Below are 12960 nucleotides of genomic sequence, written 5' to 3'. Positions count from 1 at the left end.
GGAGCCACTGAAAATTCTGAGGACCCTGTACATCCCAGAAGGTGGAACACAGGGTCAAGTAAGCGATCTGAAACTTGCTGTGGCAGCTGTGTGGCACTGCAGCCTGGTGCACATGTGGAACATGGAGGAGCAGCGAGAGCCGTGCCCGGGAAGGGTAGGGCGGGCTGGGGCTGCTCCCTGTGGGCTTCAGGGTCCATCACCAGCTTGGCTTCTATTCTGTAGGCCTTGGGGAGCCACTGAAAATTCTGAGGACCCTGTACATCCCAGAAGGTGGAACACAGGGTCAAGTAAGCGATCTGAAACTTGCTGTGGCAGCTGTGTGGCGGGGCGGGAGGCTGGCAAGTTTGGTGATGGGACATGGATGAGTACAAAGGCCACTCAGTGTCCAGGTGGGGGCAGCGGGGTAGGAGGGTGGATTTTCTGTGTCTCGGGGGGTCTTGGAGCAGAGGAGCCCTGCTGGACACCCCCTGCTGGACAGGCTGGGGTGAGGAGGGGGTACTGGAACACAGAAGGCAGAGTTGATTTCAGTGAAAAGCTGATCCTGAGGAGAGTGGGCAGGAGGAGACTGTGGGACTGGAAGCTATGAGAAAGGCATGTAGATGCCTTCATGTCACCTATAGGCAGCCGGATGGGCATAGTGGAGGGCTAGGGGGCGAGGTGGGACCCAGGGTGCACTGGGGAGTGGCCTGGGGATCCCTTTCTCCATCCAGGGTAAGTGCAGTTTGGAAGTGAGCATGAGGGGCCGGGACCACATGAGTGCCCATCCTGGAATGGGCAGCCTGCTCCTCTTACCAGGGCCTACTCGGAGAGGGGGCAGAGGGGTAGAGGCCTGGGGGTGCAGCCTCGGCAGGTCCTTTTCCAGGGCTGGGAGGTGACAGATGTTCGGGGCCTCCTCTCCACCTCCACGTGCTTTAGCAAAGGTGCCCAGTGCCAGGTATTCTCTGCACCTAGTGCTGTGCAGCAGGGAGGGCTTGAGGCCAGCGTGCAGAGGACAGCCATGGCTGCTGGCCTGGAGAGGGTCTGCTCACCTCATCAGAGCCGGTGCGGAAGATCAGGAGGTCAAAAGGGATGGCGGCCACCATGTCGATGAGGAACCAGCCCTTGAAGTAGTGAACGGCAATGCGGCGGGGGTGGCTGACCACCTCATCATTGGTGTTGACGTAGGTGGTGCGGAAGTTGATGACGATGTCCACGACGAACATGATGTCCACGATGAGATCCACCACAGTGAGGGGACTGCAGGTATATCCACAGGCCCCACGCCGCGATTCATCCTGGTCACTGAGCAGGAAGGCAGCTGAATAGGGTGTGAAGACGGCCGTGTAGATGACCAGCAGCAGGATGAGCCAGTCCCACACGGCCTTGAAGGGGCTGTAATGCAGGATGGTCCAGCGGTGGATGCGCGGCGCCTGCAGCTTGTACTCGGGCAGCACATCCGCGCCCAGGGACAGGACCTGGGGGTGGGGCCGAGGGTGGTTAGGTGGGGGACAGCCACAGCTGGTGAGACCAGCCTAGAGGGCTGAGGCCTGGGGAAGGTGTAGTGGGAGAGGATGGATGACCATGGCTCTGGTGGGCAGAGGGGATGAGGGAGAGACAGGGTGGGGGATGTCTGAGAAGGCAAGTTCCTAAGGGGACAGATGCCTCGGGAGGAAGTGCAGAGAAAGGAGTTGGGATGCAAGAGGAGGGGTATGGCTCTGCCCCATAGCGACCCCAGGTTTGATGCTCACAAGCTGCCTTGGAAACATCCTGGAGTGGGTGGAGCCAGGGCAGGGGAGGGCCAGGCCCATGGTCATCTGTGGGCCCATTCCACACAAGAGCCCACTGAAGGGGTAACTGGTGGGCTGATCCTCTCTGGTGGGCTTGGGAGGCCCCTTGTGGTCAGGGTTCCTGATGGGAACAGGTCACTCCTAGAAGAGCATCTTCCTTTCTGAGGGCCCTGGGGAGGCTAGACCAGTGAGTGCCCTCTCTGGGACCAGCTCAGAGCCTCCCATGGAAGTAGTCCATGGTGTAGGGATGCAGCCAACCTGGACCCTCAACAGGTCCTGGGCATCAAGGAAAACTGACTCCTCCCCACACATGTCCAAGAGTTTGGAACATCACCTTCTGCAGAGACTTCCCTTCTCCCCTCCTGCCCCCACCTCCAAGACTGTGATCAACCCAGGATCTCTAGGCCCAGCTGCCCAATACGAGAGGCAGCTAGGGCATTAGGAAGGGCATGGGTACTGAAGCCAGGCCTCCCCGGTTGAATCCCAGGTATGACATGTGCTACAGGTGAGCCTTGGGCAAGTTTTGTAACCTCTGTGAGCCTCAGTTCCCTCATCTGCAAAATGGAATCACAAAGGACAACAAAAGCCACGGCTAGTGAGGAAATGAGATGCATCTGTTCTCATGTAGTTAGTGAGATCCATCTATTCTCACGGAGATGGCACGCGCTGCTCTACATAGTAATTCCCCGTCCACCCTCCTCCTCCCTCATCCTCATCAGACACTGCTCCAGACAAGGATGGAGCCGGAGGGATGTTCCATGGACCTCCTCTCCCACCAGATGAGGTCTGGTGGATGGTTCGGGTTTAGGAAAATTTGCAATGTAAGGTTTGACCTTGCAAACAAAATCAATTAGGAGGTGGGATCACAATCAGGCAGATCCATTTGGTTTCAACCAGAGGGTCCCTATCTGACATCCAAACTCTTGAGCGCGGCTACCATGTCCCCACCCTGCAGTGACCTGCTCAGCCTTGAGGCCTCACTTTGTACTTCCCCAGGAAGCCCCCTCTGAATCCACATAGACTTGGGCTCTTTTTTTATTTTCTCCCTGTCCCTGTATCTACCCAGCTGCATGGTGGTGCTCCACTGAGTCATGGGCTCACTGAGTTTGGCTCCCTTGCCGGTCCTCTCCTCCCTGTGTGCCCAGCTCTTGGTCCACATGAGCTCTCAACTGCAGGTCCCTGAATGAGCACCGGAAACTGGGGCTCCCTGATCAGGAGCAGCTGCCTTCACACCCTGGGTATCAGAGCCCGCTAGGACCCTGTCAGGGCAAAATAAGGCCCTTTCCTAGGCCTGTCTGGGTGGGGAGTGGGAGGGAGACAGAAGGAATGGTGGGTGGTGGTTTAAAGTAGGCTGAGAGGAGATTTCCTCAGCTCCTCAGGGCCCCCAGACAGGGGGACCCCCAAAATCTCCCACTGCCTCCAAAGCCAGCTTGAGGACCCTTTGTGGCAAAGCCCACCCACCCCAGAGGTGCAAGGCCCTCAGGATACCCAGGCTCTGGTGTGAGGCCACAGCTGTTGAAGCTCTTCAAGTTCTGGTTGAGGCTGATGTGACTTCCCTGATCTGGGTCCACGCCTGCCCTTTCCCCTGAGATCTGTCAGGCACCTCCCTGGACCTAGGACCCACATGGAGCGGGGGAGTGATGCCAAAAGGGGCCAAGCTGAGGAACAAACAGGGGCAGGCAGATTGGGCAGGTGCTGGGACTATGGGCCCAGCCAGGCCTGGCTGTCTTCACCAACCACTTTCCAGTCTAACAGCCCCCACCATGGCAGCCACCAACAGTGGCATCAACCTAAGATGCCCTGGGGTAAGCAGCTGGGGGGCTTCCCAGAGTCAGGCCTTTGGGCCACTCTGCCTGACCTCATAGGACACAGTCCTGCAGCCTGGCGTCCTGCCCTCCTCAGGATCCTTGAGCTCAGTGAGGTGCTGAGTGGTCTTCCCCACACCTGGTTCCAGCAGCAACTGTGCTTCAGGTGAAAACAGGCAGGAGGGAAAAGAGCTGCCTCCAGCCCCAACACAGGGACAGCTGGGAAAGGAAAGCTGGGAGCAGGCCCCTCCGGGCTCTGCATTGTTCAGCCTTGGCCTGGACCCCTGGCTATGGCTTATAGCTTTGTCTGTCTCCTGGGGCCAGAATTACTCAGTGTCAAATGGGTCCCCAGAGACCATTTAGTCAGTGTCTCTCCTGCACATGAAAGCCCTGAGGCCTAGAAAGGGGGCTGGTAGGCCGGGCACGGTGGCTCACGCCTGTAATCCCAGCACTTTGGGAGGCCAAGGAGGGCGGATCACGAGGTCAGGAGATTGAGACCATCCCATCCCGGCTCACACTTTTAGTGAAACCCCGTTTTAGTGAAACCCCGTCTCTACTAAAAATACAAAAAACTAGCCGGGCGTGATGGTGGATGCCTGTAGTCCCAGCTACTCGGGAGGCTGAGGCAGGAGAATGGAGTGAACCCGGGAGGTGGAGCTTGCAGTGAGCCGAGATCGCGCCACTGCACTCCAGCCTGTGCGACAGAGCAAGACTCCATCTCAAAAAAAAAAAAAAAAAAGGGGGGGCTGGTAGTTTCCCTGGCCAAGATCACACAGGAAGTCAGTGCCAGGACTGTGGTCACTGGAGCCTCCAGCAGAGCTCCTTGCATTTCCCTCTGGAATGGTCAGGACTTCCAGCCTCATGAAAAGGGACAGCAGGGTGAGCTGGAGCAGAGGACCCACGGAAGCCTGCCTTGGGGTGGCCAAGGAGGAGCTGCAGGGGTCCTTCAGGGCCTGGCCCCCAGGAAGCTGATTAAAGATAGCTAGAGGTGCCAGCCCTGCCCTGCCCCACCCTGCCTGGCAGGCAGGAGGATCCTGTGTTCACATTGGAAGGAAGTAGGGAGGGTGGCTTTTGTCTCAAAGGCAAGGGGATGGCACAAAGCTGGGAACCCCCCATGCCAGCGCTCCTCTCAGTTTGGCCCTGGCATGTCTCCTCTCTGTCTTTCCTTCCCTGTGACAGGCTGAGCCTTGGGCAGGCCCCCATGGTGGCCTGCATGTCCACTCGCTGCCCTGGCTTCTCCAGGCCTAGGAGTCAGCACCGTTCACAGGCCCTGCTGACCCCAGCCTCCTCTGGCTCCAGGAGCTGGGCACAACGGCTGTGACCTCAGGGCAAGCCTGTAGGTCTTTAGGTCTCAAACAGGACAGGACACCTGGGGCTCAAACCAGATATTAGAGGCTAGACAGGCAGGATCTCTTTACCGGCCAAGGCCCCAGGAGGGCCTGGGCCCAGAGCCTGGGAGAGGACCCTGGAGGCCTGGCACAGCTCCGCACACCCTGCTCTGCAGGCCCGCACCTGGGTGACCTTCTCAGTGACGTTCTGTGTCCGCTCCACCACCTTATGGGGCGCGATGATCTCAATCTCCGTGGTGGAGCTGGAGCGGTGCTTCTCCAAGTTGAACTCCACGAAGTTGAGCGTGAACTGTGGGATCTGGCTGATGGTCCTGTACTTGCCCCTGCCCGTGCCTGGCCCTGGTCCGCCCGGCCTGCCGTGAGAGCCCTCTGAAACCAGGGCCAGAAGTCAGAGCAGCCAGGACCAGGGGACCCTCATGCGTCCCTCCCACCACCACCCTCACCCTGCCTCACCGGAGCCCAGGAAGCTCTGGGACAATAGGCGCTGGGACAGGCTGCGGCTGCTGCGCTTGGCCAGGAGCTGGGCCAGGTCCTCGAAGTTGAGGATGAACATGATGACGGCCCCGTCCTCATTCTTCACGGGCACCACATCCACCAGGCAACGGAAGCTGGAGGCTGCAAACACCATTGAGGGGATGGCGGGTGGGCCCTGAAGGGGTCCCCTCCTGCAGTGATCTGGCTAGGGAAGGGGCTGAGTGAAGGTCAAGTGAAGGGCAGCCACTGGGGTGAAGAGGCCTGGAAAATGACCAGAGCTACTGGGCAGAGGGTGGGTGAGGCTGCGCAGCTGGTGCTCCACCCACAGGGCAGAGGTGGGGAGAGCGGCTAAGCTGCTCATTAGGAGATAAGGTAGCATCAGATCAGGCCCAAGTCCACGCTCGGCCATCAGCTCAGAGCTTAACCTCAAGGTCTGCTTCTGCTGTAATTAAAGCTGAGCAGATGGGGGTGGATTAAGTGGGGAGGTGAGGCTGGGCATTCTACCCCATGGAGTTGGGTTGGCCCTGGGCTCTCTTCCCATATTCCCATCCTGCAAAGATGCCCTGCTCCTGTGATGCAGGGAGGAATTCGTTGTTGAAAGTACACTAAGTGCTGGGCATGGGGCCAGCTGGAATATTTGGCTTTAGGAGGTCCTTGAGGGGCAGGCATGGACCCCCATTCTGCAGAAGAGAGCCTGGGGTTCTCAGAAACTGACTTTCAAGGGCTGGGAGGGAGCATGGAGAGAGGATCCCTGGTTTTGCAGGATGCAATAGCTTGGAAAAGGGAAGGAACTTGTTTGGGAGGAGGGTGCTGGGGCCAGAACCAGGCTGCTGCTCTGGGCCTAGGAGGAGTGTGAGGTCCCAAGGCAGGGCTGGCCCAGGGAGCAGGCAGAGCACTGGCCTCGGCACCAGAGAGGGAGGAGGATGTCCATGTGGGGGCAAGGCAGGCCCCTCCGGCCACCTTTCCCATCATCTTGGGCAACCCACACCCAGCAGCTGGCTGCCCTGTGCCTCTCAGGCCATAGACTCTGCCCCTCCAGGGTCTCACTGCAGCCCCCTTCGGTGGGTGGAACAATACCGGTTAAAATGTCCCATACCTGGTCAGGCGCGGTGGCTCATGCCTCTAATCCCAGCACTTTGGGAGGCTGAGGCAGGCAAATCACTTGAGGCCAGGAATTCAAGACCAGCCTGACCAACATGGTGAAACCCCATCTATACTAAAAATACAAAAATTAGCCGGGTGTGGTGGTGTGGGCCTGTAGTCCCAGCTACTCAGGAGGCTGAGGCAGGAGAATCGCTTGAACCCAGGAGGCTGAGGTTGCAGTGAGCCAAGATCATGCCACTGCACTCCAGCCTGGGTGACAGAAGGAGACTCTGTCTTAAATAAATAAACAAATAAACAAAATACCCCATACCCAAGAGCCCCAAGCCAGGCACCCCATGAGCACCCTCTCCATGGGAGTCCTATGTCCCTCAACTCAAACTGTTGGCAGGTGTCAGGCCCAAAGGGCAGGATCCTCATGGGGCAGGGGCCTCAGGTGACCATGCAAATGAGAAGGCAGAGCTGCACTCCCTGAGGGCAGGTTAGGCTCTGCTTCACCTGTCCCAGGTGTTGTTTGTTGACTGAGTGGATGGAAGCCGATGTGTGGGGGACGCAGGCCGGACACTGGCGAGAGTATCGCTGCTGTGGAACTCACTGGAATGACTCTCCACCAGACTCCTTGTTTCGTCCTCAGCCCCTCCTCACAGCCATCAGAGCTGGGGTGCAGCTGAGCCACCCCTATCCTCCCTCTCGCTTTCCTCCCCGGGGAGTAGGAATCTCCCGTATCGGATTTCTGTACACCAAGGCACCAGGCAGCCATCTACCATCTGCTGCCTGGGCCCAGGGGAGACATCCACACCGGGGAGAGGTGCCTGCCTGCTTCACCCACTCCTGGGCGCACAGTGCTACAGGCCCAGACTCCCAGGCCCAAGCCCATCACTCTAGTCAGCCTAGGGCATGGCGACACTTGGACGCTGAAACCTGGATAGGGAGCCTCCTTGGCCAGTGGCCTGGTACACTGCTCCTAAGACCAGATTATATTGTCAATCTTTCTGGCACTGCAGAGATCTGAACTGGCAGGGGGCGGGGAGAGGGCAGAGCTGGGCAGAGGGGCAGAGGGCCTCCAGGCTCTCTCAGCTGCTGGGGGCCGCCAACGCAGTCTTGGAGTGGCTGCACCCAGCAATTGATGTTACTGGAAAATTGATGCAATTGGAAAATTGCGGCTGGGAATGGACCAAAGACAAGCCTGTTATAGCAGTGAGGGCTGGGGCTGGGGTGGGGTGTCGGTGCGTGGTACCCCATGCCCCGCCCCCATACCTGCGGCCTGTAGGGCAGGCAGACAGGAGGCTAGGAGGATTTCGAAGAGTGCAGAGCATTCTTCGAATGCCCCAGGCTGTCCTTGCTTACCTGTGGTTCAGAGCCCCTACACAATAAAAGCCCACATCTAGGTGACCAAAAGTGGGTAAGTATAACATCTCAGGTTATGCCCAGGAGTGGCAGTGTTCCCATGAGGGCCCTGGAGGAGGAACCACAGTCTCTGCCCACTTTTTCCTTTCAGGAGCTCCTCCCAGCACCCACCTCTCTGACCAAGGGCAGCAGGTTTGTCTGCCCCCTGGGAATTCCCATTCTTTCTTATCTGCTAGGTTCTTACTTTTCTTAGCAAAGGCACCCCACTTCTCTCCCTTGGGACACCCCACTTCTCTGTGTTCTTCTCTCCCTCTTGAATGTGCCCCTTCCTTCAGTTTCCCAGCACTCACATCCTCCTTGTTGTCTTCACCTCTATCTCCTGATGCATACCCCATCCAGCACTGTGGTGAGCCCCCAGGGAGAGGCTGGTGCTACAAAAAGCTGCCACTGAGAGAGTGGCCACTGCATGCCACCTCCTGGCTTGGTCCTCCTGGCATTCATGGGTGTGCATAGGGTAAACATGGGGGGAGGGTGGGGGCAGACAGCAGCCCCTTGTCCCATCCTCCTCATCAAGAGCTGAGGACTGGAGAAGTCCCAGGACTCCTCTGACCTGGCTTGGGGATTAGGGGACTCTCTGGTTTGGGATCCTCAGAGAAGAGGACCCGGGAAAGGCAGGCTGGGGTGAGCTCTCAGGCAGGTGCCAGTGCAGGGCAGGCATGGGTGACAGTGGGGGGATCTGAGTGCTCTCCTTTCTTCCCTCCAAACTCTCACCAGTTCTAGTCCTGCCACATCCCCATTCCTCCTTATCTGTTAGGTTCTCACCACTCCTAGCAAAGGCAAATAGAGGAAGAGCCAGTCTCCCAGGCGTCTCTGAGCTGTCTCCTGTGGTATTTTTGCCAAGTGCCCTGGCCTCTCTGAACCCAGCTGTCTGTAGCTGCACAACGTGGAGCTATGTGAGCACAAACCCTCCGCTTTGACTTCGAGAATTTTCAGTGGATTACCCCTTTAGAGGAAAAGAGGATTATGTATAAATCAGCTAGAGATCTGCTCAGGACCCCTTCCCACCTCCCTGGAGTTGGGGGTTGGGGGGGAAGGGAGGTACTGTCCAGGGAGGAAAGAAATCACCATTAGGGTGCCCCTCAGCAGGACTGTAAGATGTACGTGAATATAGTCAAAAAAAGGATCATGTGCCAGCCTGGGCAACATAGTGAGACCTCCATCCCTACAAAATTTAAAAAATTAGCTGGGTGTGATGGTGCACACCTGTAGTCTCAGCTACTCAGCTACTCGGGAGACTGAGATGGGAGGCTGCAGTGAGCTATGTTCTTGCCAGCCTGGGTGACAGAGCAAGACCCTGTTTCCAAAAAAAAAAAAAAAAAAAGGATTATATGCAGTCTGTGGTCAGAGTGAACCTTAAGGTGAACATCAGTTATCTGAGCACAACATCCTTCCCTTGGTGTAATGCAGGCCACGAAGCTCACTTTTCTGGGTTTCAGGACAATTTCAGGAAGGTTCAGGCAATCAAAGCCTTGGGCAATAAGATAGGGAAGGGCCGAGGGTGGGATGGGAGTAGATTGGGACTTATGGGGCACAAAGTATGTGGGTAATTTCCCATTTTCACTGAGGGTCTGCCCCCAAGACAAGGTTCCTAGGTTCCCTTCTGAGACCTGAGGACTCCCACAGGATTCTGATCTGAGTCCTGATCTCGGGGCCAAGGCCAGACTTTGACTTCTGCCCTCTGTCCAGACACCTGCAGGATGCTGAGGGGACCCCAAGAGCCATCACCTGACATCCCTAGGAGTCTGGGATCAGGTATAGCTCTAGTGTCAACGAGAAGAAAAGAAAGGACCTGCTGTACCTCGCCCCCCATTTCCTGCTGTCCCATCCTGTTCCCCAGGACCCTTCTCACTCCCCTGACTGCCACCTCCTCTCTGCAATGATGTGAGGAGGTGAGGTCACAGCTTTTAAAAATATTCTGACTTCATTAACCCTGTGAGTACTGCCACACTAAGCTAGATTCTTCCCAGTCCCCTCCTGGCTGCCCCTGCCTGCTGTACTTCCCACTGCCACTTACTCAAGTGGCAGCAGCAGGAACAACCAGGACCTACCCGAGAAGCTGTAACTCTGAGAAGCCTGCAAACACACACACACACACACACACACACAGGTATGCACTTGCAAGCACACACACACACAAAGGCACACACATGCAAGCACACACATGCTCATGTTTCACACACTCCAGGCCCCTGAAATCTGGGCTCTCAGCACTCCTCAGTCCCGATCCGGAGACATCCATTCTTTATCTGCACTCAGGTGGCCTCATGCCTGCCTTCCCTGGGGACTTCTCTCTCCTGAGCACTTCCTTCCCCAGAAATCCTGCCTCTAAACACAAAGACACCTGGGGTCCTTTCTTTCCTCTTGGGATTACTCAAAAGAAATCTCTGAGGGAGGAATCCAGAGACTTGGGTTCCAGTCCCAGGTTGGACTCTAGCAGTGGGATCTTGGGCAAATCCTTCCACATCTATGAAATGAAGGGATTTGCCTAAGCCAGTGGTTCCTAAAGTAAGCAGGACATCAGAACCACCAGGGAGATATTTCTGAATATACCCGCTTGGCCTCATCTCACACCTTCTGAGTCAGCCTCTCTCTAGAGAAAGCATGTTTTGGGAAACATGCTCTGGGTAATTCTGATGCAGAACCAGGTTGGGGGCCATTGATTCAAGAGATTTCCAAGGACATTCAGGCTCTTTTCCTCATTCCCACCCATCCTGCCAGGTCCAGTGAGGACCCTGCGGCCCTGGGGAGTGGGGGAGGATTTCCAAGGGCTGCTGAGCTCTGTCTTCAGTCCCTGACCTATGCTTCTGCTCTGCTTGCAGTTGCTCCGGCTGGCAGTAACAACCCAAACGCCATCTGAATGAGCCTCCTGGTCAGGGGAAACTCCAGACCCTGTCTCCCCAAAGAGCTAAGACTGGATGAGGCAGGCCCACCCCACTTTCCCAGCCAAAAGCCGCCATGCCTTGCCTGGCCACAGAGGCCTTGAGGAGGTGACTCCTCTAATCCCTGGAGCAGACGGAGAGGAAGGAAGGTTAATTTCCATCCCAGCTGCCTGACAGCTGGGGCTGACAGTGACAGAGTGGAGAGCCCGGAAACCAGGGACACGGGGGAGGGATGGCAGAGCAGGAGGCCCTGCCCCAGGCCAGGACCAGTGGGTGGCCCAGCCTGATCCCTAGCTCCTGCAAAGGACCTCAGAAGGCGTCATATCCAATGCCTGTGGAGGAACCAAGGCCCCTACAAGAAACAGGGTTTGTTCAGGCCCTTTGGACCCTGGGTCAGTGCCTTCTCCAAGGCCACCCTGGCTGGACAAGACAGAGGGCCAAGCCTTCCCTGCAAAGCCTCTGGCCTGAGTGTGCCTCACCATCCTTGCGGTAGTAGAGGATGTCCACCTTGCACTCCTCAGCCCCCAGCAGGGCCTGCGCTAAGCGAGACACGGCGCTGCTTGGTGTGTTGGGGCCTGTGAGGAAGTCGCAGGTGCAGGGTTGCTGCATCACCTCCACTCGAGAGTAGCCGAAGAGTTCACAGAAGCCATCGTTGCAGTAAATGATGGCGCAGTTCTCCATCTGAGCATTGGCGATCAGGAACTTCCGACCTGGGGTGGGAGGTGGGAGGCAAAAAGTCCGTGGGAGCCAGGATCTGGAGGCAGGGAGGGAAAGATCATAAGGACTCTTGGGGGGAGTAAGGGGAATTTAGGCAGAGGAGCAGGGCAGTGATCAGAACGAGGGAGGGAGTCAGGCCTGGGGATTGTGGGAAGACTAGGGCAGTGAGGGTCATGAGGTGGAAGGAAGGCCCAAGGCCTCGTGGAAACAGGAAAAGTGTCAGAAAGGGAGGCAGGCATGTGACCAGATGGGGGTCTGGCCTGGGAAAGCTCCTGGGAAGACCAGCGCCAGGATATGAAAAGGAAGGAAAGGAAGGACTCAGGGAAGCCTTTGGAGGACGCGGGTGCGGGGGCGGGCAGTGGCTGGAAGGGGAGGTTCGGACTTGGGGCACCAAGGAAACAGCTAGGGGTGGGGAGAGAAGGGCTGCACCCTGCTCCTTGTGTTCCAGAAAAGAGGACAGCATTTAAGGCGAGCGGGTCCCGCTGGAGGAGAAGATGTTAGGGACATCAAAGGAAGGATTTTGCATTCAGCACCCAGCACTCACCACCTTGCCGGGTTAGAAGTTAGTAAAGAGGTCCGGCCCCCGCTTTCACGGAACCAGGACTCCAGATCGACCCCGCCCCAACATACACACACTCACTTTGGCCCTCGAACTTGCGGATGATGGTGTCCAGGTAAGTGTTCTGGGGAGCGACGTGGCCCCTGCGGACCGGCATCTTTCGGCGGCGGCCCCTGCCCGGAGCCACAGGCGTCCCCGGCTCCCGGCGTCTCTGTCTGTCCTCGGGCTCAGCAGCGTCCGGCTCCGGTGGGCGCCGCCCCCGGGCTCCACGCCCCGCCCGCCAGCCTGCGTCTGCCCTCCCCTGCCCTTCCCTCCCCACTCCTGCCCCACCTCTCCTTTCCTTTCCTGCGCTCCCCTGCCCTCCGCTCGCCTCCCTGGCTCGCGCCCTCCTCGCCTCCTCTCCTCTGAGACGGCCCGGGAGCTGTCCTCGCCTTGGTGCTGAAAGAAGCCGCGCGCCGGCGGCGGAGAGGGGGCCGCTGGGCGGGGCAGTTTCTCTGGGACCCGACGGGGCTGGGGCGGGGCCTTGCATCCTACGGGACGGGGCGGGGCAGGGCTGGGGTCCCGGCCCTGGAATAGGGCAGGTGTTCTCTGGGGAGCTGCTTCTGTTCATGTCCCAAGGGCCAATGGCCTCAGCACCTCTCGGATCCCCTCCCAGTACCAAAGGGAGTCTCCCCTCCCAGTGCAGGGAGTCTCCCAGGCAGGAGGGGGGCTACAGAAGGGGTTGTTAGGGGCCTCAGGTGGTCTTTGGCTAGAGGCTTTCTTCCGGGTCTGTCCACTGGGTCCGACCCTGGCAATGATACCATTAGGCCTCCGGCCTGCTCTTACAGCAAGTGACCTCCAGCTCAGCTGAGACCTAGGTCCCATGCAGAGCTCCTGTTGCCAAGCCCAGCCAGGGCCTGGTCC

General features: G+C 58.0%; 1 protein-coding gene across 5 annotated transcripts in view; it reads right to left on the bottom strand.

Moving 5' to 3' along the window:
• KCNH6 (potassium channel, voltage gated eag related subfamily H, member 6) overlaps positions 1-12478 on the bottom strand; it is a 26778-nt gene extending 14300 nt beyond the window's left edge. For 4 of the 5 annotated variants that reach the window (XM_011947935.1, XM_011947938.1, XM_011947934.1 and 1 more), the window contains exons 1-5: positions 12139-12478; positions 11261-11491; positions 5374-5535; positions 5084-5289; positions 1029-1454 (exon numbers count right to left, since the gene is read on the bottom strand). In XM_011947935.1, the coding sequence (XP_011803325.1) occupies positions 1029-1454; positions 5084-5289; positions 5374-5535; positions 11261-11491; positions 12139-12214 (1101 nt within the window). In that variant the 5' untranslated portion in view covers positions 12215-12478. The remainder of the gene's footprint in view (positions 1-1028; positions 1455-5083; positions 5290-5373; positions 5536-11260; positions 11492-12138) is intronic. The other variant, XM_011947939.1, reaches the window with a different exon arrangement.
• Between the last annotated feature and the right edge of the window lie 482 nt (positions 12479-12960).

Source organism: Colobus angolensis, unplaced genomic scaffold, assembly GCF_000951035.1.
Source record: "Colobus angolensis palliatus isolate OR3802 unplaced genomic scaffold, Cang.pa_1.0 Scaffold271, whole genome shotgun sequence".
Classification (NCBI taxonomy): domain Eukaryota; kingdom Metazoa; phylum Chordata; class Mammalia; order Primates; family Cercopithecidae; genus Colobus; species Colobus angolensis.
This window is presented reverse-complemented; position numbering and strand designations above follow the sequence as displayed.